Source organism: Syngnathoides biaculeatus, chromosome 12, assembly GCF_019802595.1.
Source record: "Syngnathoides biaculeatus isolate LvHL_M chromosome 12, ASM1980259v1, whole genome shotgun sequence".
NCBI lineage: Eukaryota > Metazoa > Chordata > Actinopteri > Syngnathiformes > Syngnathidae > Syngnathoides > Syngnathoides biaculeatus.
The window spans coordinates 18554980-18582853 of record NC_084651.1 but is presented as its reverse complement, the minus strand read 5'-3'; the positions used below and the strand labels follow the sequence as shown (position 1 = coordinate 18582853).

At 42.1% G+C, this 27874-nt stretch overlaps 2 protein-coding genes across 5 annotated transcripts in view; one reads left to right on the top strand and one right to left on the bottom strand.

Annotated features, from left to right (window-relative positions):
• Positions 1-358: 358 nt before the first annotated feature.
• On the bottom strand, positions 359-10411 carry fhip2a (FHF complex subunit HOOK interacting protein 2). Of its 3 annotated transcripts, none has more exons than XM_061836471.1 (18): positions 10204-10411; positions 9183-9337; positions 8272-8350; positions 6615-6784; positions 6302-6406; positions 6079-6201; positions 5476-5673; positions 5205-5401; positions 5004-5118; positions 4837-4913; positions 4538-4757; positions 4076-4239; positions 3404-3550; positions 3245-3335; positions 3034-3177; positions 2413-2553; positions 2138-2241; positions 359-2053 (listed from the first exon to the last, which is right to left on the bottom strand). In XM_061836471.1, the coding sequence occupies exons 1-18, from the start codon at positions 10208-10210 to the stop codon at positions 1942-1944; spliced, it is 2349 nt and encodes a 782-aa protein (XP_061692455.1). In that variant the 5' UTR covers positions 10211-10411; the 3' UTR covers positions 359-1941. The 3 variants fall into 3 exon arrangements, with proteins under 3 accessions (XP_061692455.1, XP_061692456.1, XP_061692457.1); XM_061836472.1 differs by having other exon boundaries at positions 4565-4757; positions 10204-10410; XM_061836473.1 differs by lacking the exon at positions 10204-10411 and adding an exon at positions 9437-9573.
• LOC133509464 (actin-binding LIM protein 1-like) overlaps positions 9753-27874 on the top strand; it is a 48719-nt gene continuing 30597 nt past the window's right edge. Inside the window, exon 1 of one of the 2 annotated variants that reach the window (XR_009797350.1) lies at positions 9753-10221. The gene's annotated coding sequence lies outside the window, so the exon portion shown is untranslated. Of the gene's footprint in view, positions 10222-12286; positions 12307-27874 lie in introns of those variants that run through there. The other variant, XM_061836474.1, reaches the window with a different exon arrangement.

Sequence of the window (27874 nt, the reverse complement as noted above, 5' to 3'; positions counted from 1 at the left end):
CTTTTAAATAAAGTGAGCTAGTTCCCTTTTAACCAGGAATGAAAAATGATCTCAGCATCAGTCAGAACAAATTTCTTTTCAGCACCATAGTGCCTTTTTTTCCTGGGCTTATTCTTGTACCTTGACTACGTTTGTATTTTTATTTTTTTGCAAGGCAAATAACTTTGCAGAGCTTGGACACATTTCCACATGCATGATGTCAAAGGTTGTAAATTTACAACCAAAAAAACAAAACGACTTTGTCCCTGTTCAAGGACGTACTCAATGATGATCAAAAATGACTTCATATAGCGCCAGAGTACTTTTTGTTTTATTGTACAAATCTTTTGTAATAAAAACAAGATTAAACAATAATGAGCCAAGTTGAGATATATCTTTTATTGAAATGGAGAAAGTTGAGCAAGAGCACATTGTTCTGACAGGACTGGAGTGACACCTGCGGCTACGGGAAGAATAAATCAAGCCGGTGTGAAAGCTTCAGGCTTGCCTTTTGAAGTCCTCAGTGAAGCACCAGGTGGGAAGATCATGCATCTGCATTGCACAAAATCCAAATTAAAAAACGGCTCCCTTTTCTTTCATGCCGAGAAAGAAGTGACTTGAGTACTGCTGTGATAAAACTGACCAGTCAGACAAAAGCTGTCACAGTGACAAACGTAAATTGATGCAGCTAAACAGATTTATGAAAGAAGTCAAAGTCATCATGAGTTACTGCGAACAATCAGCCTTCTGTGACCTTCCAACAAAGAATAATGCCATGTCATGCATTGACGCCAGGTAGTATTTTTTCCTATATTGCTATTGTACACTACTGGACACTGAAAGTAAACAAAATGGCAGATTATAAAATGTGCAGGATGAAAAAAAAATGCAAGAGTTCTGTTAAGATAGAAACAGTACTCCTGTGATACTGTATTGTTTTTATTTTGGTATAGGAAAGGAAATTCTTTTTGTGGCGTACATATTTATACACAGTGAGCAAGTGTGAAGACACAAATGTGCAAATGTGACCCTGTACGAGCACTTCAAGAGCTCAGAAAGAGAGGATGAGGTGAGCATTTAATCTCTCACATTCGCATACACGTGCTGAAACATCAAATACACGAAGGAGAATCTCAAATTCACTCAAGGACTTCAAAAGTGGGGGAAGATGTTGAGTTAAAGCAACCAACATCTGACCAAGAAAAAAAAATGTAACAATGTACAGCCCACGTTTGGGTCATCCGAGACACAACAACTGCTTTTAAATACAAGTTTGTATAAGAAGGCATAGCAACTTCAGATTAACGACATACAAAACGGAACATTGAGAGGCTTTGTATCTTTGTACAAATGTCTAAAAAGCAAGCCAAAATGTAACAAGTGCATGTGCAACAGTCCCCCCGGCTCCTAAACACACCACATTGGATGGTGACATCTTTGGATTATGCCGGTGAAGCTTCCATTTTTTTGGGATGAACAAAAATCATCTGCTCGTCAAAAGCATTAAAAGCATCCCAATACCACATTGGTTTAAAAAGAAAGGCGACCTGAAAGCAAATCAATAAATACGAGGAAATATCCTTTTAAAAAGTGTCTGCAGTACCGGTCATACTGCAGTCCAAGGAGAATTATAACTGCACGTCTATGAACGTGACCATTGGCAAGTTGAGATCAAAATTCACCCCCCCCCCCAAAAAAAAAAAAAATGTGCTTGCACACTTAGGCGATGATGTCCATGACTGAGAATAAATACAACCACCTGTTTGTCCCAAACACAATATGTCCATGATGACGGTGATGATTGGCGAGGCGGTGAACGAAGACGCAGACGTTGAGCTTGTTCATCTGCTGGATGGGCAGTGTTTCATGAGCTTGGCGCCAAACTTCAGACCGACACATCGAGTGCGGATGACCACTTAGCGCCGACGTCGGGGCAGCCCGGGAGGAAGAGCGTCCCAACTTCTACGGCGACGACGAGGCAGTGGCGTGGTATTTGACGAAGGCGATGGCCGCTAGCTCTTTGCAGAACTCCTCCAACACGATCACCCCCTCCAGCAGGGTCATGTGGTCGATCCTGCGAGGAGATGCGGATTCAAAACATGCTCCCGCTCGGGAGACAAAAACACAACCCAGCGCTCATTTCCGCTACGGTACATACGTGATGCCTTCAGGTTCCAGACCCAACAGCCTCTTCCTCACCAGCAGCAGTTTGGGGGTGAAGTCTGGGATGCGTTGAATTCTCAACATGAGATCTCCCACCACCTGACAAAATGGATAGCAACATTTGCAGCAATGTACAAACCTCTGGGAATTTAAGGGAGTAAACCAGCACTTTCCTCAAATGATCATTTATAATCCATTACAGACTCCAGAATGTCTGAACCCCAGTTAGACCAGTATCCAAATATGACAGAAAGACTGTGGTGAACTCACCCTGACCACAACAGAGAACAGAGACCTGCATCCGGGAGCCAGGTTAATGTAGGGGTCCAGCATGTACTCGTGCAGGTGCGGGTGCGGTAACAAGGACAGTTTGGACAGAACCGCTGTCACTTGCAGGTTGACATCGTACGGCTGCAAGATGAGAGCTCAACATTACAGGGGGGGTCTTGTCTTGCTGGCAAAAGGGCTTTTATCATGAACATTTCCATATTTTCTGCCTGAGACCCAGAGAGAGCTGAGAGGGCTCACAGATTTATTTGACCCTTATTAAAGCAACGCAACTAAAACATTTAAAAAGGCTGCGAAGAGCACTGATGAGAAACTAACTGGAAACTTCACTGGGTACACCCGCAGAATTACAGAAGGATAAAATGATCCAACCAGAACTGCATCAAAAATTCTGCCTTGATAAGCCCTATTCTACCAGTAATTCTTTTTTGTCATAATCAATGACAGTCCAAATTAACCAATTTAAAAAAAAAAAAAAAAAAAAAAAAAAAAAAAAAAAAACCTTCAGAGGTAAACAAACACTTAATGATTTTAGTCTGTTTTTTGAAGTAACAGGACAATTTTGAACTCCCGGCAATGCTTGAAGGGCATAAGCAAACTGACCTGATCGAGAATGCGACCCATCCTGTCAAAGAGGACCTTAAGGAAGTGACCCTCAAAGAAGGGGAGTTCCAAGTTGCATTTCTCAAAGGCTTTGGGAGTTCCTCTCCAGTCCCAGCGCTGACAGACTCCACAGTAGTCTCGGAACTAAGGAGACGCGCCAGTCTGCATTTAAAAGGTGTTCTCGCGGTTATGGCCGCTGCTGGGAGCTCACCTGTCTGTGCGCATCTCGGAGGTACGTGTCGTACCCGCTTCCTTCCACAAAGTACGACGACTTGGCCTCGTCGGGGACCAAACACAGGAAACTGCAGGAGGCCAGATTGAAAAAATTCATATGACAGCAACGATTTCACGGGACGAGCGGCTCGCGAACCTGTTGACGATCTTGTGGACTTCCGTTTTCCCCTCAGACTTAGAGTGGTCCGGACTCTGGGACGGAGAGGGGCTGAGCCAATCAGACGAAGACAGACGGCTGTCTGGAGAAAGGTCGTCGCCAAACAGCGGATCCTCCTCCAGGTCTCTGAGCACAAAAACACATTCACTGGACAATTAGCTCAGCCGTTCGCAAGCGACTAATTATTTGGCTGCATCAAAAGTACCGTATGACTTCATATTGTTTGTCTTATGATCTGTTTTGCATGCAACTACAATTATTGTTTACAGCCGCTTACTTTTAACTACTATGACAACAATCAACAATGAGTATGATAAACCTGACTTGTTTCTTACGACACAGTCATAAAAATGCCAACCTCAAAACGCTGTCGCTTAAGGCACACAATCTTTCAGAAAAGGTGACATTTTTGTCACATAAAATTAATTCATAGATGAAGGCTCTCTGTGCAGGAGATGAACTGTTGACCTACCGTGTCGCGTCACAAGTGGTGAGCATTTTGGGGAAGCTGTGTCAAATTGGTGATCTTTTTGAAGGGGTTGTTGCAATTTTAACAAATTGTTTACTTTTATACATGAAGCAGATGTAATTTCACTTGGAACAGACGTGGTGGCGTGAACGAGCGTACAAGCTTATCCCAGGTGTCCTTACACAGCATCGTGAGGCTGGCCGTTTTCGATGGGCTCTCGCTCCTCGGGAGGTTTGTTCTCCAGGTAGTTCCTCTCCTCCAGGTTACGCAGCGCTAAACTGTGCAGGATGTGCCGGTTGGGCTTTTGGATGAGCTGCTCAAACAGCCTCAGGGTCATGATGCTGATCTGCAAGCAGGAGCAAAGCACAGGAATGAGGTTGAGTTGGACGCGTAGCACAACAGCAACATGCCAAGCGTTGGCATTACTATTGGAAAAACTAAAGCCGACGGACGCTGTCGCAAGAACAATGTGCACAACGGGTTGTCAGATGTTATTTGTGTGCTTTTGGTTGTCAACATGAGTCACTGGAAGGCTTTGTTTTTTGTACCCAGGCAGGGTTTATTTTGAAACAAGAAGACTAAGGGAAAGGGATTTCTGAAGACAAACTGTCAACGAGGAACGTAACAAAATGAGCAAGACTGACAGTGGTTGCTGAAATGTTGATGATGACCTCATCTGAAAGGTGGTCACAGTGCTCGATGAGTCTGTGTCTGAGGGGATTCTGAGCAATCGCAGACGGAGTCTCGGCTTCACTCTCCTCCCCCAGCAAGAAGAAGACCATCTCCTGAAGCAGCGCCTCGGACGTCACCTGCCTGATGATCCTGTTCAGCAGGGCTGTGGAGGTGAGGATGCCCACCTCTGACCTGGGACCGTGTACACGGGCCTTAAGAAGCAAATCCTGACGGAAGATTCCAAAGCAGTTCGGCTCGAGACAGGACTTACGTCTGCATGAGCTGCGGCTCCATCACGCACACAAAGAATCTCTCTCGCAACGCCTTGGCCATCACAGAGGCCGCCGACTGAAAGTACAAAACAAAAAATTTGTTTACGGTGTCAAATGAAGACAAAATGACACATCCACAGACAGCAAAGCAGGAACTGCTCCAGACCTTCTGAGCTTCTTTGATGAGCTGATCGCAGTAATCCAGCCAAGACAGGAAGGAGATGAGAGGCCTCTTCCCTGCAAACACTGCAGCATCCTCTTTCACATTATACACATCGAGACTGAAAGGAACAACAAAAGGATCAGGATATTATACAATTTTACTGTCTCTACGATTAAATAGTGCAAAAAAATAAAAGAGTTTCACCCCCAGTTGATGGACTCCACCGTCTCGATATCCAAAGGGTCCAAGGATGGCGGAAGGGCTTTATACAAGGTGACCAGCCTGTCGGTCAGAAGCTCACAGAGCTCAGTGTTCTCAGTCAAGCACCTGGCGGCAGCAGGTTCTGGTAAACTGACCAGCAGCATAAGGCCTTCACAAGCCTTCACCACAATCCTGCCATCCTTAACAATGGACCCAAATCAAAAACAAACCCTTTCAAAATAGGTCTCGACCATCATGAACATTAATTACTTACGGGGCTCTTTGTAAGGTTGAGCAGCGACGTAACCAGGTTATAATTGTTGTTGTTGTTGGTGGTGGGACTTGAGATGGAGGCAGCAGCTTGTGGTGCCTCACTGCCGTTTGCATGTTCTTGACCCGTGTCGGGGGCCAACACGCTCTCTTTCAGGCCATCTGCGCTACCCGGACTGGTCTCATTTCTCCTCGACTTGTTCTGGAAATAACAGCAATGAGGACTTCTGTTCACAAATCATTTTAAGCCCTTACTTACGATCATCATACTAGATTGTATTTAGGAACTGTAGTAGTAAGGGGTCCTCAGTTTATGACATACATCATTTTCAACATGCAACGTTTCGCGGTTACGAGCATTAAAATTTGAGCATGGGCATACGATTACGTTTTCACACGGCACATGAAGGTACACGAAGTCTGTGCCACACTTACTGCTTCTCATGTTAATGTTTTTTTATATTTATGGCTTTGGAGTGGTTTTCATACAAATACTGCCACGATGACAACGTAGGTTAGTGATAGACTATGCAGTTTTAAGATGTATGTATACCACTAATTCGAGTCAAGAAGACTCCAACCTCACCATACAGCACCGAAAACCTACCTCGAGGAAGAAGTTGACAAGATATGGATCCTGCTTAAGTTTGGCACAAACTATGCAAAGGAACTGAATCTCTTCATTTTCTGTAGGAGCAGCCAGTACGTCACCACACAGGCGGATCAGTTTCTAGCAGAAACATGTCAAAAATATGTTACACAACCTGTCCCGGGGCAAACTCCAAGAAGAAGAGAGTTGACCCAAATATTGCAAACGCTGATCAACACACCTGAACTGGTCTGTGAACGTTGATATGTGGCAGGAGAGGTTGGCGAATGTGTGCTAGTAGCTTTGTGTAAAAAGTCAGGACCTGCTGCTTCATACCTGGTGGACACTAGTGGGAAACCAGCCTTCAAACATCCATCAGTTTTGCGGACCATTTATCCTCAACACAATGTACTGAAAACATCCATGACACTTTGTACGATCGTAATAACCCCGATTATATGAATGTTCTGCAAAACTGTCAACATCGTGTTAGTCGATAAATTTTGACAATTAGTAAACTCCGTTTAAGGTATTTAAAAGCATGAGCGTCTTACATCTGCCTTGCCCAAAGTGTAAAGCGTCTCCAGAATCTTGTGGTGCAGGAGATACTCCATGCAGGGCCCAGTCTCTCCAGACTCCCGTTCCCCTTCCTCCTGACTCAGTATTTCCAGCATCTGTTCCAGGTGGGATGGGATGTTGGTGTCTGTGACTGGCGCTTTGTCATCTGAGAGCAGAGAGAAACGCGCCAAGGTAGGACATCTACTTCATTATCTTAAGTTGCTTGCGTGAGGTTTGCAATACCCTCAGTCAAATCTTGTAAGCATTTCCAAATTGTAATTACCTACAGACTTATCACAGCAAGGAAACTTGCAAAATAATTTAAAGTAAATCCAAACCAACATGTGAGTAGCACGGAACTACAACATGCAGCAAAGGACAGTCTCAATCGAGTCTCAGTGTCATTTAATAGGGCTCTACGTTAACTTTTGCACGAATAGCACTGATGCTATGAGTTTTTTGAAAAAGAACAGCATGACCATGGTAAACCATAGTTTTATATGAAGTAAAGATTGACAGTGACTTGTGATATACATCTATTATCAATGTATCCATTTTCTACACCACTCATCCTCACATGGGTTCCGGGAGTGCTGGAGCCTATCCCTACTAACTGCGGGCAGGAGCCAGGGTACACCCTGAACTGATTGCCAGTCTGTTGTTAGTGTCGGACTATTTTGTGGTGTCTCAGACAAGTAATACGCAACTTCATTACAGTCTCTGCACTACTAAAGGACATCGTGGGGAACGTCAACTAAATGTGGCAACACATCTGTAGAATGTAAACAAGGAGGAGTGTAGGGAAAAAAGGAAAACCCAATCATACGCATACTCTGTAAAACACATGTAGATATAGCTGGGCAGGACAATGAGAAATTTAGAGTAAGTATGTCATTAACAGTATTTGCTAAAGTGATTCAACTGTAATAAAGTAATTTTAATATTCTAAGTCAACATCCATTATTTCTGTCATGTTGTAATGTTGCATTAACCTAAACTTATGTCAGTGGCCAATCCTTGAATGGCCCCAAGAGGTCATTGATCTTTTAAAGGCCGTCTTGAAGACGTTTTTAAGTCTAAAATGCTAGAGAATAATTTTGAAGATATGTACTTAGTATACAGTACACAAGTAAGCAAGTCATGTAAACAGACAGACTGCCCCGTCTTGTTATTGGTTATCGTTTTTTTTTTTTTAAACTTGCTGATAAACCCCCAAAATCCTGATTGTGTAACGCCAAGTATTAATTAGATGTGATCGCTTCAAAATGTGGCAAGATTTATTATTCCCCAAGTAGGGATTTTCTTCATAGCTTTTACGTCATAAACCTGTGATTACTTTTGGGGAACAGCCAAATCTCCTACAACAGTTGGACCAACTCAAACCTATAGCCCACTCATCATCGAGAATAATCTCTGATCGATTCATCCGCGTTGTGCAACAACTCCATGCTGAAAAAGTAATATTCACGTCAAATGTAACAAATTGAGTCAAAAGATCCAAAACATATTTTGGTTTCTAAACTAGTATTTTCAAGGATGGTAACCCCAGCAACATTATTGACACAACTTGCTACAATCATGCCAAGTACTTGACATATTAGGAATGACCAAAGACAAATGTGATGTGTATCTTTTTAGGTTGAAACTTCTTACCTGATGTTTCAATGTAATAATGTGTAATGGCTTTCCAGTGATAGACAAAGTCCTCCTGCAGTGGTAGCGATGGAGCTAGCTGAAAAAAAAAGGGATTAAAAATTTATTCGTTGATGTTTATCAGATGAGAAGGACAAAGAGTTCATGTTTGGGCGATAGTACGAGGAGTATCAGTTTGTACTCTTTAGACCAAATGACGTCATTGTAGTCACAGATTTGCCCGGTGTGTGAATGTATTTTTAATTGTATTTGTACCAGTTTTACATTGTGAAAATGCAGTATTGTAGACATTTAGTTATGATTAAACACTCACCGTGGCCGGCCGATTAAGGGATAGGTAAACAGTTATTTATAAATCACTATTTTTCATGTTTTCGGGAAACCTACTCAGGCTACTGTCTTTGAAATCTGGTTTCGGGCAGGTTGCCCCCTCCCAAAAAATAAAACACGCAAAACAAACATAACAGACGATCCAGAATGTGCCCACTGATTGTTTGTTTTTTTAAAAAAAGAGCGCAACTACTTTTGCGCAACGCCAAACTTGAGTTTCACTATTTCGACAGCTCGAAATAAAAATACAGATGGCTGTCGGCTAACATTAGCGGCTCACTGGTCGCGTTGGCTAGGCTACATGAAACACAAACAGCTGGCGACCATTCGCACGAGGCTCGTCGCAGAACTGCGACATGTCACGAGTAGATAAACAAACGTTACAATGTGTATTATTTAGTCCTATTTCCCACTTAAACTGGCGGAAAGTATCTCGTGTTTGTGTACGGTAGTTCGTTAGCTCGCTTGTTAGCTCTGCTGACGTTTACCATAGACCCTTATATCGCCGACTGCAGGGAATATGTTCTAAAAAAGAAAGAGAAATACACATTTTTTTTTGCACACGCTTGCTCAAGACTTACCGCTTCGACTGCGTGCTGAAGAATTGACGTAAATTTGGAGAACATTTTGTTCTTGGACTGGACTATTTTCTCCCGAGAAGACCTAGAGAATTCCTCTATCTTCTTCTTCCTGTTGTTGCCGCCTCGATCCAGATTGGAGCTTTCGTATAGCGACCCTTGTAACCAGAGAATCCGCGTGAGCAATAAAACAGCGACACTTGGCAGCCACAACAAGACGTCTGGCGAGTGGAATGAGGAGAACAAGGCGAGCTCACGTCGGACACGGTGGCACTTCCCTCAGCAGCCAGGAAGGCAGCTCCATTCCTGACCAGCAGGCCCCGCTAGATTCAAACACATACCGGCGTGATGTCGTTGTCGACGGCCAACGCATACCAATGGAGCACGGAAGCATTCTCTGGACAGTCTTTTTCAATTTGGTTCCAAACACGATTCTCTCAATGATTTTGGAAGAACAAGCATCGTGGATCTGGGAAATTGAGATTGCATCTTGCCGAACTTGTTGGCCTATAGTAGCTACATCGGCAATAATCTATTTGAAATACTCTACTTGGAGAAATTTCTCGAGAACTAATTCCACACTATAAGGGCACTTTGTATAAAAACGATGCAACAACAACAACAACAAAGGCATCAGAGTGCCTGTCAACCCTATTATTAGAGCTAGTGCTATAAATGTCGCTCATCTTCTAAATAACGATTCACGAGGCTGATTTTAATATTATGATTACTACAATCTTGGGGGATAAAAGACGAGTCGTCTAACCAAGAAATGGGTCATGGTGAATTTAAAGTTGGAAAACAAAAAGGATGCTGCCTTCACGGACACGCCCTGCTGCCAGAGCGTGCCATCTCCATCGTCTAGTTCGCTTAAATAGTAGCCACCGATTCCCATGCGTTAAAATCATGCAGAGAATGCCAGAATAAAAACTTCACGTTTTTATTCTGGTATTTAGAAATGTGTTTTTGAGCTGAGCTGAGCTCGCCTTCGGTTCATCTCTGCAGACAAAGACAGTCTACCTACCCGGCATGTCTGCAAAAGGTGAGTGTCTTGTGCCACAGAAGCCTTCATGTCAATTGATTCGGAGGCAAAGGTGTCTTCATTTTCGGTGGGAGGGGGCTCAATGACGGGTGTATTTGGCAAAGAACTCCGATGTCGTCTGTCAGGGGACCAGTGGCAAGCATTGACTGCGCAAGGAGCTAACGCCGGTGCAGCTGGATAACTACACTGCTGCAGCCCATTATTTATTAGATGATGTGACCGCCTAGCCTCATGCCTAAAAATAGATCAGACATTTTAAATAATGCCCTGTACCATTCACCTAATTTGCTCATTCAATCTAATGTGATAGTCCATCGGTGCTGTATGTGGTCTGAGAATACTGAACTTGCTCTGGCCTTAGCAAAAGCTGTGATCAATCCATCCCTGGACACACATATATGAACAAGTGGGGAGTTTCAATAGTGTGCCTTGCTTAATGGTTGCTCTCTTGTGATTGCAGTGAACAACTGTGCTTATGTGACTGCTTGTGCTGCATTGATACTCTTGAGAATCACTGTTAGGTACACATACATGACTGATAGTGTAGTGGTTCACTTGAGGGACCTCCATGCAGACATTGTGGGTTCAATTTTTACTCACCGACAGTGTGAGTGGGTATGTGTTTCTGTATGTATCCTGTGATAGACTCGTGACCAGTCCTGGGTGGAGTCTGCCTTTCGTGTCCTTGAAGTCCACTGGAATTGGCTCCAGCTCCCTTTGACCATGAACAGGATATACATCATATATATTGAAGGATTTTAAGCACAGGTAGCGGTGGTAATATAATTTCTGTGACATTGCAAAGCAAAGTACTGCAATTATTTTCCTAGATACTTACATGACACAAACAGCTGCAGTACTGCTACTGGATGGTCTATGCTTGTTGCCATTAGACTGGACTGGATTTGTGTCAGGTTGGGCTGTTAGATGGCGCCCCCAGACTCTTTATCTACAGGTCAGAGGGTTTGCTTGAATGATAAGATGAGCTGTGTGCGAAATAAGGGATCCAGTATTATCATGACCTCAACGGTATTTGACAACTGTGGATAGATTCATAATAGCTTTATCCTTTGAGCCTGAAATGATGTGCTGCATCTCATTGAGTTTGATTATTTATTCGATACAAAAAGCTAATTTTTATTTTTATTTATTTTGTTAAACCTATCCTGTTTAGATCCATGGCCTTGCAGAATGGTGGATTTATATGTCAATACTGAAACAGTTTTGCTGTCAATCACGGGAGTTTGAATATATAATGAGAAAGGAGAGAAAAGGGCAGGACAAGACAATGAGCAAGGCAGTCTGACACTACTGACAAGTACAGCTGTGGCATTCCTTTTAGAGTCTAAACACATGTAAGAACTTGTGAGTTGATATGATCATACAACCTGTGTTGTTATCAGCGGTCCCAGCTCAAGTAATTAAAGGCTATGGATAGGTTTCCGATGACGTCACCACAGTCCCAGGATTCCCCTTTTCTACAACGTCATAACTCTTAGACCAATCGGATAAATTAACGATAGATGTGAATTATTTTTTCCATTGACGTTAGTAAGCTAGCCAGGGCCCGAGTTAAGAAAGCACACCTTATAGTGGGGATAAGGTTTTCAAGTTGGAATGTGCCATTTTTTCCTTCACAAATGTCATCGTGTATTCTGCCCAAACAATTCATCTTTAGTTCCTCTGTCCAAAGAGCATTTTGCTGCTGAGGTGCTCTGGAACCTCAAACATGCAGCAATGTTATTTGTAAGACTCCAACTTGCTCTTCTCTCGTGGACTCTATTCTTGTGTAATGTTTTACGTATGCTAGATTCATAAGCACAGGTGTTGGCATGAGCCATTTTTCTGACTATATTTTGCAATGTGTTGATACTTGTGTTTGGGCACAAACATTTTCAAATATTTTTTTTTTTTTTGGGGGGGGGACGACTGCAACATATTAAGTACATTTCCATTAATTTTAATTAGGAAATATGTTTTGAGATATGAGTTTTTTGAGAAAAGAGCACAGTCATTGAACAAATTACATTTGCATGTCAAGGCAAGATTGTACTTGCAAACTACAACTACTACACAACAACACTGGTAAGTTTATGTTTGATTGTCAACAAATTTGGGCTTTATTATGTATGTATTTAAGAATTTGTGATACAGCTCTTGTGATGTCTTTTGATTGTGCAGGGGCACATATTGGTGTGTATATTATTACAATTCTCTGTCAGGCTATTTCAAATAGAAAAAGAGCTTGGAGTTCTGGCTTGCATATGCGTGCATTTCGTATGTTTGCAAAAGTGTGTCCTCCTTGCTGCCGGTGGAGATCGATAGAGCTCAAGGTCCACCTCGTGATGTAACTGATTAGCCCACTTAGCCTCGCTCAGACCACCATCGTGTTCCTACATGCATCTATGTTGGTCAGTATGATGATGAAGCCACAACAGAAGCACATTCCAGTGTTTTTAAAGGAGAAGATGAAACATTATAGCACCTTGCTAAGATTTCTCGCTCTTTGGATTATGTGAAAATCTATATGTGGGTTCTCTAACAATGTTTTATTGAAAATACAATAGCACAAGATTGGCAAGAAGTAGAATTATTGAGAGTAAGAGTACAAACCGAGTGATTGGCCTCCATTTCTGATGATTAGACATTCCATCAATAGGTCAGTTAAAAGCCTTTCCTGCACTCTCAGTCTTTGCCTCACTTCCGAGCCACCCCCAGGTATCAGTACGAGGCCAATAGCTTTTACCTTGGCACTGGTTTCCTTCCATTAGTGACCTGATAAAAGTACAATACTGTACTCCCATGTGGGCCTGCGGCTCTTTCAGAATCATCATAGTTGCGGTAATGTATTTCAGCTCTTTTTTTTTTTTTTAGGAAAATCTATTAATTTGCTTCATGAAATCATCATCATAGTGTTCAGAGGTCACGGTCGCTTGAAAGATTAACAGTTGTACAGCTATAATACTTCCAGACTTATTGCAGCTATTTCATTTTTAATCATTATTTGTGTTTTATTTTCAACTAGGTTTTTTTTTCTGCAAAAATATTTCATTTGGCCATTCATCTATGGATAGGTTTGTTGTTCATATTTGTCTTTCCTATCACTTCCACCACAGGATCTTTAACACAGCAGAATTCGTACCGAAATTGTGCGAGGCTATGTTTGTATCATGTCAATTTGATTTCATGCAATATCAACAATTCATGCATGCATACTTGACCCCTGCCATGCAGTTCTAAGACATTCAATGAAAAGCCACATTAACTATTCGGTAGGCTCATACTGTACCATACTATCCACAATACTTCAATTTCATATTGATAAAGCATGGAAAAGATTTACTTTTTGGTCATTTTTAAGATGAAGCCTCTATTGCTTTTCCCAAAACATGGAATAAAAAAGCATCCTTTTCGATTTGTGCATATTGGGGAATTTTAAGTGATTTAATATACACAGCTCAGTCTCAAAACAGTCTAATTTTCTGCCAAGAGCTTCCTGGTACCTGCTCCAAGTCCACATTGCTTGAGAAAGGTTAGTGCATGCTGCACACTTTATCAATTGCACTTAATGTAGTGATCAATGATGGATTAAAAAGGAGACTTTTTCTTTCGGTAACGCAATCCGCTGCTTCCTCCATAGGAGCGGCGGAGAGGGATGCATGCATCCCTCTGAATCAGCACTTTTCTCTGCTTCTGTGTGGGTAAAGACTGCATGAGTCTGCATGAGGGGCTCGTGAACGCACTTGTGCAAGTGTCCTGGCAAAAACCTGAATAATTCATAAGCAGCTGAAGGAGTGCATGCTTTGCCAGACGGGACGGAGTGTGTGTGCCAGTGGCTATCTGTGTGTAAAGATTGTGGAGAGGAACAAAGTGATGCAGGAGCAGCAGGGCTACGACGGGCTGTGCAACTATGCCCAAAAAATCACCTCCTGCTTCGGACTGGATGGTAAGAAGAGCGGAAAAGGTGTGATGTTTATGCAGAGGAGGGTTGGGACTATCTCACAACGGTGCCTTTATTCATTCATGCAGAGCTGACTTTTTATTCTGCGCATGCATGTGTTCATGTGTGAGCATGTTGGAAGATGTGTCGTAGCTACATTTGAGGAGTGGATGTCGGTTGGAGCTGCAGCACCTCACTGCAGCGCACTTGCATGTCCTCTGCTGCACTCCCATCATTGTCTTTATCTGGATAGTACTGTATTCTTGAAAGACTCATTAGCGGTACTTATATAGTACAGTACTGTACACGATTTGTCTTCTGTAGAATAAGTTCCCAAAAGCCCGGATGGATTATTTACAATGTATCTGAAAACAGCTAAATTAGTTTATTGCTGTATGGATTGGTTTAATATTTGTAAACACAACCAGCAGAACACCACTCACAAAGTCTGAGTTCTTCCTCCTCAACAAACAAGATATTCTTATAATTTGAAGTGAAGGGCCAAGCTCTTGAAACCACAACAATTATTTTTGTATTATTTTTATCACGATACAGTCCTATTTAAGAACATAATTCTTTTGGAAAGACCAGATTATTTAATTATACTGTTTATATGGTGGTTCAGCTGGAAAGCGTTGGCCTCACAGTTCTGAGGTCCCGGGTTCAATCCCAGATCCGCCTATGTGAAGTTTCCGTGTTCTCTCCGTTTCTGCATGCGTTTTCTCTAGGCACTCCGGTTTCCTCCCACATCCCCAAAACATGCAACGTTAATTGGACACTCTAAATTGCCCCTAGGTGTTATTGTGAGAGTGACGGTTGTCTGTCTCTATGTGCCCTGCGATTGGCTGGCAACCAGTTCAGGGTGTACCCCGCCTCCTGCCCGTTGACAGCTGGGATGAGCTTCAGCACTCCCCGCGACCCTTGTGAGAATAAGCAGCTAAGAAAATGGATGGATGGATGTTTATATGTGCATGAGTGTCTGTGTGTGTGTGTGTGTGTGTGTGTGTGTGTGTGTGTGTGTGTGTGTGTGTGTGTGTCAGACGATATTGAGCGATGTTCAATATATTCTGTTAATATACTGTATAGCAGGGGTCACCAACCATTTGGAGGTTGAGGGCTACTTCGTGAACACCGATCGTATGAAGGGCCCATTAAGATCCAGTTCTCCCATAGTACACTGAGCAAACTTGATCTGGAACTACCTAACCCCACCCAGGAGATAATCATAGGCTCAACGTCAGCCATAAGCTGCTTAAGGCTCCAGTCTGGTTGGACTGAAGACACTCATAAGCTCCTTTAGCAGTCTCTCACTGGGCTCTACCTGCAGTAGAGGTTCTTGTCTTCCCCGATGTTTGACTTCTCTTGTACAAGGTGCGCATCGGTGCACAACTTTTTGCTTTTTCAGTAGATATGAACAGATGAGATCGTAACGGGGATTTCCCAGGAAAAGCCTGCTCACGACCGAACTGCATATCGTTGGATTTTATCATGCACTGTTGTGGATTTGGAGTTCATCCTTACTTCATACATGGAACTCTTTGAGAGCTACCCTTTTGTCATGGTTAAAGGCATCTGCCTTTTAGAAGGGGACTGACCCTGACCCCTGGACGCTGGCTGATATCTACCTGGAGTGCTTCACTTGCCTTTGTGGCACGGTGGAGGGGCACCGAAGCATCATGCCCACTCTGCCCAATCTTAACAGCCTTGGAAGGCTATGCAGCTCTAGCCACAGCCACAATGTAGACCATGTACGGGTGAAACGCAAGGGCTCCATCAAGCGAATGTCCATCATTGAGGACGGCCATGTGGCTGAGGTCCTGTACCTCATCCCGAAACAGTACATGGAGCAGCTGCCCTACCTCAACCCAAATGACTATTACCTGAGTGAGAGGCTACATGATGTTGCTTCAGGTAGGCTAAGGGAGCAAATAATTGTGTGTAAATATACCCAAGTATTACTGTCACTCAGAAAGTTAGTTATGAGTGTTTTGTAATCACGACAGTGTTGATATTGAGTTAAAATGATAAGCAGATACCAGATTTTGTTGATTTTCTTTATTTTTTTTGTTTATTTCACCTTTACCCTTTGTTTGTACCAGCTTTCTGTCTCTTAAACTTTTCTAATTTGTAATTCTGTCTGCATTTAGGTCCCCACAAGTCAATAGTTTATTTTCTACTCACAGATTGCTACATTTTAATTCAAATCTCACATTGGACCTGTGTGTATGCAGTCTACTGTGCATATGTTGCACAATCACAAATCCACTAGGTCCAAAGGGGTTACTGCAAATGGTGAAATGGCAGTAAGTATATCACCTGTAGTTCCGGTGTATATAATGTGTGTCCTTAGCAGAAGGCCAGACTTGTTCCATTTTGCCAACAGCAGCACATAACCAGGCGACATGGTAGTTTACATCTGGATTACATGTGGGCATGAGTACAAAATGAGATTTCCAAACCTTACGCACACTCTTGAGTGCATGCCAAACAAAGTAGTAAAGCCATCATTGGTTGGTCTAGTCGTGTAAAACAGACATATGATGTTGATTAGATCATGTTTTACTTTCAACACAAACACGATGAAGGCAAAATGCTAGTAAAGGCCTCAGATGTTCATGTAGGCGTTTCATTTATGCAAGCCTTTCATTTTCTTACACAGGCAGCATAAATAAAACGGACAAATATGACTAGTTACAATAACACGGAGAACCCAAAAACCTAAATCAAGGGGCATTTACTACATCCAAGCATATACATATAGTAAGAGTATCTTAACTACATGGTTTCAAGTGTGTCCTGTACACAGGGTCATTTCCAGGTCAGGCTTTTGGGAGGTTCAGCGGTCAGACAAATACTGTGAACTTTCTTGTATGATAGCCAATTGAATTATTATTATCCTTGTGCGGTGTGGCTTTCTATAAGCATTGCAACGGAGCTTATTAAATGTGGCAAGCTGCTGCGTGCTAAACAGTAATGTGTAGCCGCAATGTTAAATATTAAAACATCAAGACAACATTTTCCTCATTACCAACGGATTGCATGTTTCTTTCTGTATAATGAAAAGGGTTGGAAAAAAAATGTCCACCAATTATTGCCCTTGTTAGAAATAGATCTGTGGTTGAGTGTCCAGCATGTGGCGCAGGGGAAAGGATTTCATAATTAATTTGACATCAACTCTTACATGTCAAATCAAAGCCAGCATACAGTTCAGTTAAGGATACTCAACTTCAAAGTCGAGAAGGTCAGGTTTTGAACATCGGTCCAAGTGATGCAAGCAGATCAGGAAATGCTCAGATTTCACTCTTGTCTTAATCCACGATTCAGAGAGAGCAGAATGTGGAACTCACATTCTGAACAGAATCACCAACAGCCACAGGGACAGAAACAGGCAAATGTCAAAAGGCAGAACTCCCACTGGCTCATGTTTTAGTGTCCTGCTCGTATATTTGTCGGAATGTACCTTAACAGAAAATAACTAGTAAGAGTTACCCCCCCTGTACAATATCACTTGAGTAAATCTTTTAAAGTCTCTGATACTAAATGTGCAAAAATCACTCCTACATTAAATTTACTCGATCATAGGAAATAAAGTAAAAATGTATGCAAATGAGTGGTTATAGTTCTGATTGTTTTAGTGTACTTATTATTTTATCTGATTTTGTTTTACTTATTTAGTTTAATTCAGCACTGTAGTTAAATAGCGGAATGTTGGCTGGTTAACAAAGTTAGCTAGGAAAGGTTAGCCTGGCCGTCACGTTGTTAATCATATGCCCCAACAAACTCATGATAGCCAAAAGAAGACCGATATTTTGACATCTCTGGATTAATAAAAACTAATTTAACCTACTGGGTTGGACAGGGATTAACAACTCCCTGCCAGTATACGTTTTATTTTCCGTAGATATAAGAGGCACTCCTTCTTGGAGGAAGTGTCCTCCACTCCAGTGTCCAGAAAGTATTCCTGTGAATATGCATACAGATGTGTTGTATTATCCTCATTTTTACACTATTGTAGTAAATTTACTCATCATCTGCTACTGGAGATGGAAGCAGCAGAGTCAGCACTAGATGCTTCCATCTTAATTGCATCAATATGTATTGCGTCAGTGGAAAGAAAATACAGTTAGAGTAGACGTCACCGTTTACTGCATGGTGTGAAAATTAAAAATGGCTGAGATAACCCTCACCTGTTCCTCTACACCGCCTGATAGTGGATTTCAGAAACACTAAAGCATATTCAACAGTGATCCCAAAGAAAATGGTGGTTCTATCATGGGAGTAAACAATATACAATTCATGGATCTGCATGTATTTCACTGTTAAAAAAAAGTTTCTCATTAAACAAGCAACATTAAAAAGTTAATAAATCTCTAAATACCTGAGAATAAGGGATTTATTAGTTTATTACTGACTAATTAGTTATTACAGCGTAATAGCAAATCGTGTGACATAATATTAAGCTATATCTCTCTACTAAACAAGCAGAAAGGCAATATACAGAGTGATTTGTCTAAAAAAATAGCAACAACCCAGGTGTAAATGCATCATGCAAGAAAATACTGCATAAACAGAGATGTTCTATGTTCATAGTATATGTGAAATGACAAATTAGTACTGAGTCAATTCACGTACAACACGTTAGAATAAAACTCGATAACTGCTTGCTCTCAACTTGTCTCGTAGCAAAAAGAGAACAGGAGCGAGGTTGGGGAGAGCTGTGTGGCAAAGACCGGTCTTTGGCACATGACCTTTCTGACTGGCCTCTTGATTGACAGCAGCAATACCTAATAGAAGTTTACAAACAAGCCAGATCCCCTCCACATACAGCTCCCTTTTTTTAAAAAGTCAAGCTAGACCGGACTACTCTTCAGCTTTGTGCTCTACAATTCACGTATGTTTTATTTTGTAGTAACGAGATGGTTACGGGAAAGGTTTTGAAGTAATAGTATGGATTTTATTAAACCGCAAGTCGTCGAAAATACAACTGAAGTACAGCTGCTGTACAGAAACATTCTGCATAAGATCAGTAACTATTTGTGGAATGTTTCTGTACAAGACAAAACTTGCAGAAGCCACAGTTGCAAGGTTTTTATGTACATGCAGGTTTACTTCATTTCTTAGTGACAAAACCACTTACAATAAGTAAAAAGGATAGTGTAGAATTCTACAGAGGGTCACAGCATATTGGACATGCAAGTCTTCTACCGTGCGCTCTTTAATTGGATTCTGAAGGCCCACAAAATATATTAATTGAAAGCTCATGCTCGAGGTCAGTGCCGTTCTGACCTTTTTACTTAATATGACCTTTTGTGCACTCTCATATAGAGCATAGCCTGCTGGAAGCAATGAGATAAGGAATGTAAGCCATTTAGAACCGTCACAGCCTTCGTTGATCTTCACTTTGATACAATTGACACAAATGGAACATTTACAAATAATTTTACATTCTCTTTATCTGCATTCATGCAAAGAGGCTTCAAGAAATTCTATTAGGTGTATATTGCTGTATAAACAAACACCATCACCAAAATAGTACCGTAATTTCTGGCCTACAAGCTGTGGCTTTTTTCACACGTTTTCAACCCTGTGGTTTATGCGGTGATGCAGCTAATTTATGCATTTTTTTCTAACGGCCGCAAGGGGGCACTTGAGCGGTAAAGGTAAGAGTGAGACAGGGGGAATATATGTGCAAGGGAAGTGACTTTTACCAGCCCTGTTAGCACTGCGCTAGCGTTACCGCTATGCTAGCGTGTTGCTTCTGTGTCACTGGTTTGTCTCAGTAGTATTTACCAGTAAGTTTTATTGTAACTGGCTCTGTTAGCATTAGCACTCGCTTTAGCGCGGCGCTAGCGTTAAACTCTTTCTGTGTACTGTCTTTGTAAATATCTCGTGTTTTAATGTGGCACTTGCGGCTTTTACACAGCTGCGGCTTATGTATGTACCAAATGGTATTTTCTTTACAAATGTACTCAGTGAGGCTTGTGACCAGGTGTGCTCTGTAGGCCGGGAATTATGGTAAATCTTTTTTTGTCTAAATTATTGCAATTTTCTGATGTAGTAATTGGCACTTTTGCACCTTTATTGGGCAATCTGACACACAACACATTTACTCTCAGCAGAGTATACAAACAAAACACATAACGACGAGTGTAAAAAGAAATGGATGTGGACGGGGGGTTGCTTGGCAAAATAACATCTGGCTGTAAGACAAAATAAAATGAATACTATGCATGTTTCCTCCAAGTTTAAGGGAATTCTATCTTGTAGGTTGTGTCATCCTGTACCCAACAGTATTGAATATGAAGTATTTCTTCTACTCACAAACTTAAAGAGGGGCTTGAGTGAATTAATCGACAGACAAAGACACTGGTGCAAGAAAAGGATTTTTAAGTACATGCGGAATCAGAGGAAATAATCATGAATCAGGGCAGACGGTTGATACATGAGGGAGTGCAAATGCTCTGAATTAAGAGGACAGTTAGTCTTGCAAAATAAATACAAAAAATGACAAGACGAAAAAAATTCAAGCCCAAACAAACTTCACCACATTGCGTCAAAACCTGCACTTCTTGGACCGGCTAGCAGATGGTCAAGGCTATTCAGGATGGTCACGGTTCAAGTCATCTATAAGAATGCGGTCCAAGATGAACTGTGATAGTATCTGTTGTCTTTCTTCCACGCCGTGCCTCTCCTAGTACATCTGATATTGTCTACCATGGCCCATTACGTAAAGCTAACAGCCATTTCAACTTGTACACAGGACTCCCGTCTACTTCCTCAGGAGGCGAAGGGGCAGCCAGGACCATAAGGTTCTCCCTGGCCAGTTTGACTTGAATGACAGAAGGTGGGATGGATACGGAAGGACCAAGGAAGGTGGAGTCGGAGAGCCGCCGGACCGATGACCTTAGCTTTGGGGAAGGGACCGACAAACTGTGGTGCTAGTTTCTTGGAGGTGACTCGGAGGTGAAGTTTCTAAGCAAAGACCCGAGCTCTCTGATCCGTCTCGTAGGCAGATGGAGGCCACCCCTTTCTGTACTATGCTTTCTTGACCTGGCCCACTCAGCAAGTCCCTTGCTGTGTAGCAGCCCAGATGCCTCGGTATTAACAGCTCATGGCCTGGTTGGAGGCCACTGACACTTTGAGCTCTTGGTGTGGGAAGAAACGGGGCTCATAGGTGTAAACACATTCAAATTCTGGAAAACCTGTGGCTAGGTGGACATGGAGTTATGGGTATGCTGAACCCAGACCGGGTGTTTGCTTCAGGGACACAGGACACCAGAGGCTCGGTTAGGCATTCAGTCTGGCCATTGGCCTCCAAGTGGTAGCCTGAAGTCAGGCTGGCCTTGGCTGCGATGAACTGACAAAACCCCACCAGAAGCACAACATGAACCGGTGCTGCCAGTTTGAGATGATGTCCCTGGGAAAGCTGGGAATCTCGAAGACATGGTTGGTCGAAATTTCACCAGTTTCTTTGTATGAAGGAATTTTGGGCAAGGCAATCTGACCATCTTGGAAAATCTTTCTTTTGTATGTGTGTCCTGTTGAGCTGTTAGATCAAGCAGAATGGAGAATGTCAGTTTTACTGTTACAGTGGAGTTTTTGAGCTTCCTCTGTGATTTCTTCCCATTTGAATTGAAGTTTTATTGAGGATCACTGTCGATCAGTCAAACAGAGAGAGGAGAAAGGAAGAGTCACACATCTGACACCCCCCCCCCCCCCCCGAATCCCAACCCCAGTGGAGCAGGAAGCCCCTCACAACCCATAGGGCCCATGATGCGGCTAGAATGTCCTCTATTTGTTGGAGGTGTGTGTGTGGATAGGGACAACAGAATGAGCCCAGGGAGTAGCCACAGGCCATGAGAAGGGAAGCCCCCATGGCAAGCAGCCATCCAACCCAGGGGGCCTGGCCTCAGGAGCACCCCCATGTAGCCATGTGTAAAACCCACCTCCCTATGTTATATATGAAATGATATGTGCACCACACCTCTTGGAGTGGGGTTTAAAAAAAAAGAGTTTTAAAAAAAAGTTCTGTCAATTGACTGATTTTTTTTTCATACTCAACATGTATGTCGTTTTAGGGTGGCCCCAACTACCAGAGACAAATTCCTTGTGTGTTGTTTACATACTTGGCTAATGAAGGTGATTTTGATTCTGAGATGCACATGAAGACTGAGACACACCGACACAAAATAAGCAAGGCACAGAAAATTTAGGCACAGGCAGGGTCATGGGGAAAAGATGCAGAAAATAAGGAATCGGGCAAACACATGTGTGACACAAGGAAGAGCAAGTGCTCTGAAATGAGAGGACACTTTCAAAATAAAACAGGAAATGACAAGACAAAGATCACCACAGTGTGACATGAGTAAGTTATTGTCTCCTGTGGTTGTCACTCTTGTGTCTTTTAATCTATTTTATATGTATAAAATGCTCAAATATTATGTCAATGGACTGAGGTTTTAGGTTATATATGTATTTAAGTAATGTGCTTTGGGATTTTGGGTTACGGCTTAGTTCACACAGAGGTAGCAGCCACCAGACTGCTGCAGTGAGGAGGTGGCTGACACGACAGAGGGACACAGCGAGGGAGTGGAGGGAGGAGAATTGGGGAGAGAAGGCGGAGGGGAAGAAGAGGGATGGAGCACCAACCCAGGCAGTTGGAGGCAAACCCCTCACTCTAGCGGTGTTTTCAGAAGGAGAGAATAGCACCTGCACCTCCCCCCTTTCTCTCTGTGGTGTCTCGACTTTAAAAGGATCCAAAGCAGCTTCTGTGTCATTCCTGAAGGATACTTAGAAGCTTCTACGTTGCAGATATATTGGATTCCAATGGTCATGGTCAAAGAAAAAGGTATTGTCATCGGTGGCGGGTGAATGAGTGTGAACCAACCAGTGTGAACCAATGTCTTTTTTTTTTTTTTTAATTTGATTTGACTGACTCAAAATAATGGTGTCGGATCTGCCTATTTTTTAGGGTAGGTGGATGATTCTAAGGGATATTGACGTGGTTTGTGGGTGTGTGGGGTGGTTACAACTTCGTAGAACCATGACATGTAAACATGCCCTCTCTCAAGACTTGAACATGCAATGCCTCTCCGAGTACTAGCACATGATGCTTGGGCTGGGATTAGCTTAGTTTGACTGTGTCGGGCTTCATGGAAATGTATGTTGGAAGAATGCATCTGGCATATTTTGAGAGAGCATAATACCAGAAGGTGACTCATGTGCATTTAGCACTTGATTTTCAAATTCAATGCGGCTAAAACTTGAAAAGGTAAAAAGTGGAACACATATAGGGAAGCACACTGCGCAGAGCTCTCTCTCTCTTTGCCTCTCCCTCCGATGCTCTGTCTGCAGCCGTTGCCATGGTGACCATCCAAAAGGTGCTCTCCATTGTTGTCAGCTGTGGTCTCATTCATAGTGTCCTGTTAATAGAAGAAGGTGCTTGTTCCCACCTACAAACAAGGTCACCGTGTCATGACATGTCATGTCATATATACATGAGGGGGTCAAGAAGGATATTCCATATCTACTTACAGGGATTTGTGGTTTGATGTGGTTGTTTGTGAGATCTCTGCAATGACATGGATTTTTTTTTTTTTTTCTTAGTGTAGTCAGAAAAAAATAGCAGTTCTGTGGCACAAAATAACTACTGTACTCTTATATTTGTTGTTGTTTTAAACAGTGACAGCAAATGTTACATAGTCTATTAATGTCAACATAAAATATCTGATGTAGGGAAAGATGATGTACCGTATACAATATCTCACATTTCAAAATAAACACAACTGATTAGTTTTTACCAAGATAATTAGTCACATTGTGAGGAGGTATCAGAATTTTATTTTGCCTCACAGTTCTGAGGACTGGGGTTTAAATCCCAGCTCCATCTGTGTGAGGTTTGTCTAATTTCATGTGCTCTGCGATTGGCTGGCAACAAGTTTAGGGGGAACCCCGCCTCCTGCTCGAAGATAGCACTCCCGCCATCCTTGTGAGGATAAGCAGGTTTGATAATAGATGGATAATTTAACTGTACTTCTTAAGTAATGTCAAACAGATTTTCAAAGTTGAGCTTCAAGCTTTTGCAGACAGTTTTGTTTTCTTTGAGTGGGCGTGATCTGATGTTTCTTTTTTCATTTTCTGGAAAAAAATATTTTCCCTAAAAAAAGCATTTGGAGTGTGTGTGGAGGTTTGTTTGTTCATCTGACAGCGTTCTACTACCCGGAGGCTATGTCCAGCCGTGGAATTCTTCTCTTGATGTGGACTCAAGTTGCCACAAACTAATGGTCTTTGCCACCAAGGCCGATGCTGGGAGAACACCCAAAGGCTCTGGGAGCCATATGTTCATTCACCACAATGCCTTTGGAACTTTTCTATGGATTTGAAGCACTACTTTCCCTGTGGGTTCTTGGGATCTGTCAAAAGAAGGATTCTTGTCTTGTTTCATCATCCGCATTCAGAGCCCTTTTTCTTTAAAGATGATGATTGGTGTTTTGTTTTGTTTAGCATGCATAAAGAACTTAACCAACGATTTAAAAACACTCATAAGACATAACTCTTCTGTGGCCAGGTGGGCTCCGACCTCAGCATAAATGCCAAACTGAATTACATCCTATGGCGTAAATGATGAATTACAATCTTGAGATTGCAGCGTGAGCATTTTTTCTACTGTGCGCTGGTTTGTGTCCTTTTTCCAGTGCAAAGCAAACCCTCTACATAGTGAGTAATTCATCAGTGCCATTTGAAATTTGAATTATAGAATCCTTCTTGCTTTCATTTGTGACCACTTGAATCACTATTTATTTGATTCTACTCTTTGTACTCTACACAATAAACATACTGCCTTACGCATTAACTATTGCCATCTACCACACAGAAGCAGCACCGTGAAGAGACGCAGGTTCCCAGAATTCCCTCTAAAGATGAAATCAAGATTTGGACACACTTTTAAGCAATGTATTGTAATATAACTCTAACACTTGTTCCACTGCATGGCGCCTTATATTTTCAATATTGCCAGTATCCACACTCTGATACCAGAGCTCTCCCTTTTCCCCAACATGTAGACACCCCCCCCCCCCCCCACACACACACACACGCACACTGTCCAATAGACACAGTGTTTGCACAGCTTGCACACTGGACCAGAATATAGAGATGATATGACTGGTCATCCAGGAAGCGAAAGTCATTGACCTAAAGTATACAAGTTAAAAAAACAAGAAAGACACAAGAATATCATACATTGTGCGAGTCAACAAACATCCTCTTTGTCTGCCGTCATTGGTCTTATTGTAACAGGAAATAAGACCATGGAGTGTGGAGACATAATGGACTGTCATTGTGAGTCCAAAAGCGAATAGCTTTTGTACACACCACATGGACAAGCGTTGTAGTTTTGTGGTTCAGGAACCAACCATTATCTCGTTACCAATAGGGCCAGTGAACTGGAAGTCCATCTAAGTGTTTATCTGCAAATTGTTTGGTTTCCTTTGCATCATTGTAAATTATTATTCCAAACCCAGGTCCCTGGGGAGTAGTTCAGGGGGTCTGGTGGAGTCTGATACAGTCACCCCCCACATTTTGCGCATGTGTTTGAAGTGCTTTGTTTGGGGTGCTGGTCGTGGGGCAGAGAGGGGGGCTGACATACATATTCATGGCAGTGAATGCTAAAAGCTTCTAGTTATGGCTCTGCGATAAAGAGCTCTGCACCCCCTCCCCCATAGACACACGTGTGTACATCTGACCATACATTGGGAATGAATGGTGTCATTATTGGCCCTCACAGACCAATAATATTACATAGGAGGCGAGTATTGGCCTTATCAACAGATACTGTATGTATACAGGAGAACTTACATTGCCCAAACCCTGATTGATTACCTCCTCTTGAAATAATATTTACATAGTGTATTATTTTTATTTGAAAGATCATGTACACTGCAAATTTGATATTCACATTTCATTTGTAGTATAAACAGCTCACACTTTGGATTGTGCTTTTTTTTTATACCTACAGTTAATACATACTTAAAACACGTTTTTAAATAAACATGAGCACAAAAACAGTGACATCTGAATACCTTTCATTTATTTAGCAAACCCAGACATTGCTTTCACGGTTTGGAACATGGAAATCTATACTTGTTTACAATCTTATATTTTCAGGAAGACCTTTGAAAAAAAACCCAGCAGGCTTTCTTCAGTAACTCCAAAAACATGCTGAAGTAAAAACTCGTGTTGATGATAGATGAACGATTTCGCTCATCTTCTGGAAGCTTAAGCCATGGTCAATAGTTTTTTTGGAGAAGAGACATTGTATCTATGTGGATCATCCTCTGTTTAGCGTTCGTCTTTGGAACCAAATCTTCTTGATGATGTGGGACCTCTTTTAAGCATCACTCTCTTTTGGAATGTTGTCGCAGTTTTGGACTGGTGTTTAACCATCTTGACCATCCTTTTGAGATAACCTGTGTTGCTCTGAATGGCGTGAAATGTTCCTGAAAAAAAGAAGTTAGGTTATAGGACTTAAGATAGAGTACTATATACAGTAGCTTTCTACCTTACGAGCTCCTAGCTACGTATAGGGACAAATATGTTGTTCATCATGTAACTGGTGATGTCACTGCCAGGGTAGGCAAAGCTAGTGCAGCCTTCATTATTCTGAAGAACATCTGAGCCTCAAGGAAAATCTCAACACCAACGAAGATGCGCATCTCAAACTCAAATGCAACACAATTCATAGCATTCTTCTTTATGGTTCGGAGACATGGAGCATGACGAAAAATATGTTTCAAAAGATCCAGACATCATAAAAGCTTTTCCGAGTTGCATCTTCCGAATCACTTGGCTGGATAAAATCAGCAAAAGGAACTGTGGTAGAGAGGGATTAAGCAGACAGCAGAGAGCCAGATGAGGAGGGTTAGGGTTAGGGTGAGGATGGAATTACCACACTTTACATAAATCGGAAGAAGCCATCATACCCACACCCATGACTTGGAACCCCCAGAGAAGATGGAAGAGAGGAAGCCAGAGCCGAAGAGACACCGAATCAAGTGACGAAAGAGGAAAGGAGAGGATACCCCAAAGCCGTGCTGAATGGGGAAGAGTCGTCTATGCTCCTCTGGGAGTTAGTGGGAAAATGAGAGAGCTTAATTTCACTTATCAAGAAAATACAGGAGGAGGAAAATGAGCCTGATTCGTCTCTCTCAAGCAGTTGAAGTGCAGGTACCAAGGCAGCACTTCATTAATTACCTGGTTGGAGTAACCTAATACTGTGTTTTGAACTCTGTGAATTAACCCCTACTCTGGACACTATTTAACTGCCAAAATGTTAGAATTACACTGAGGGAGTTAGAATCTGCTCCCAGAAATTTCAACACTGAAATTTTGAAACTCCAGCTGTATAGTGTAGTTCATTTGCACTGTATGTATTCTTTGGTAGCATGTGGTTGTTTTACTAAATATGAACAGTATATCGAGGTCGTGTAAAGTGAGTAATATAAGGAATGGCCAAATACTCAACTCCAAGTAGTGACTGCATTAACTTTGCTACAAAGCCTGCTTTTAATCTTTTTTTTGTTTGTTCTTGTTTTTCGTTTTAACTTCACAAATGTTTACAGGAACAATCGAATGTCAAACGTGAGGCATTCAGCTCATTCAAAAAGCGGATAGTGTTGTTTCATTTCAATCACAAAATCATGAACACAATACAGA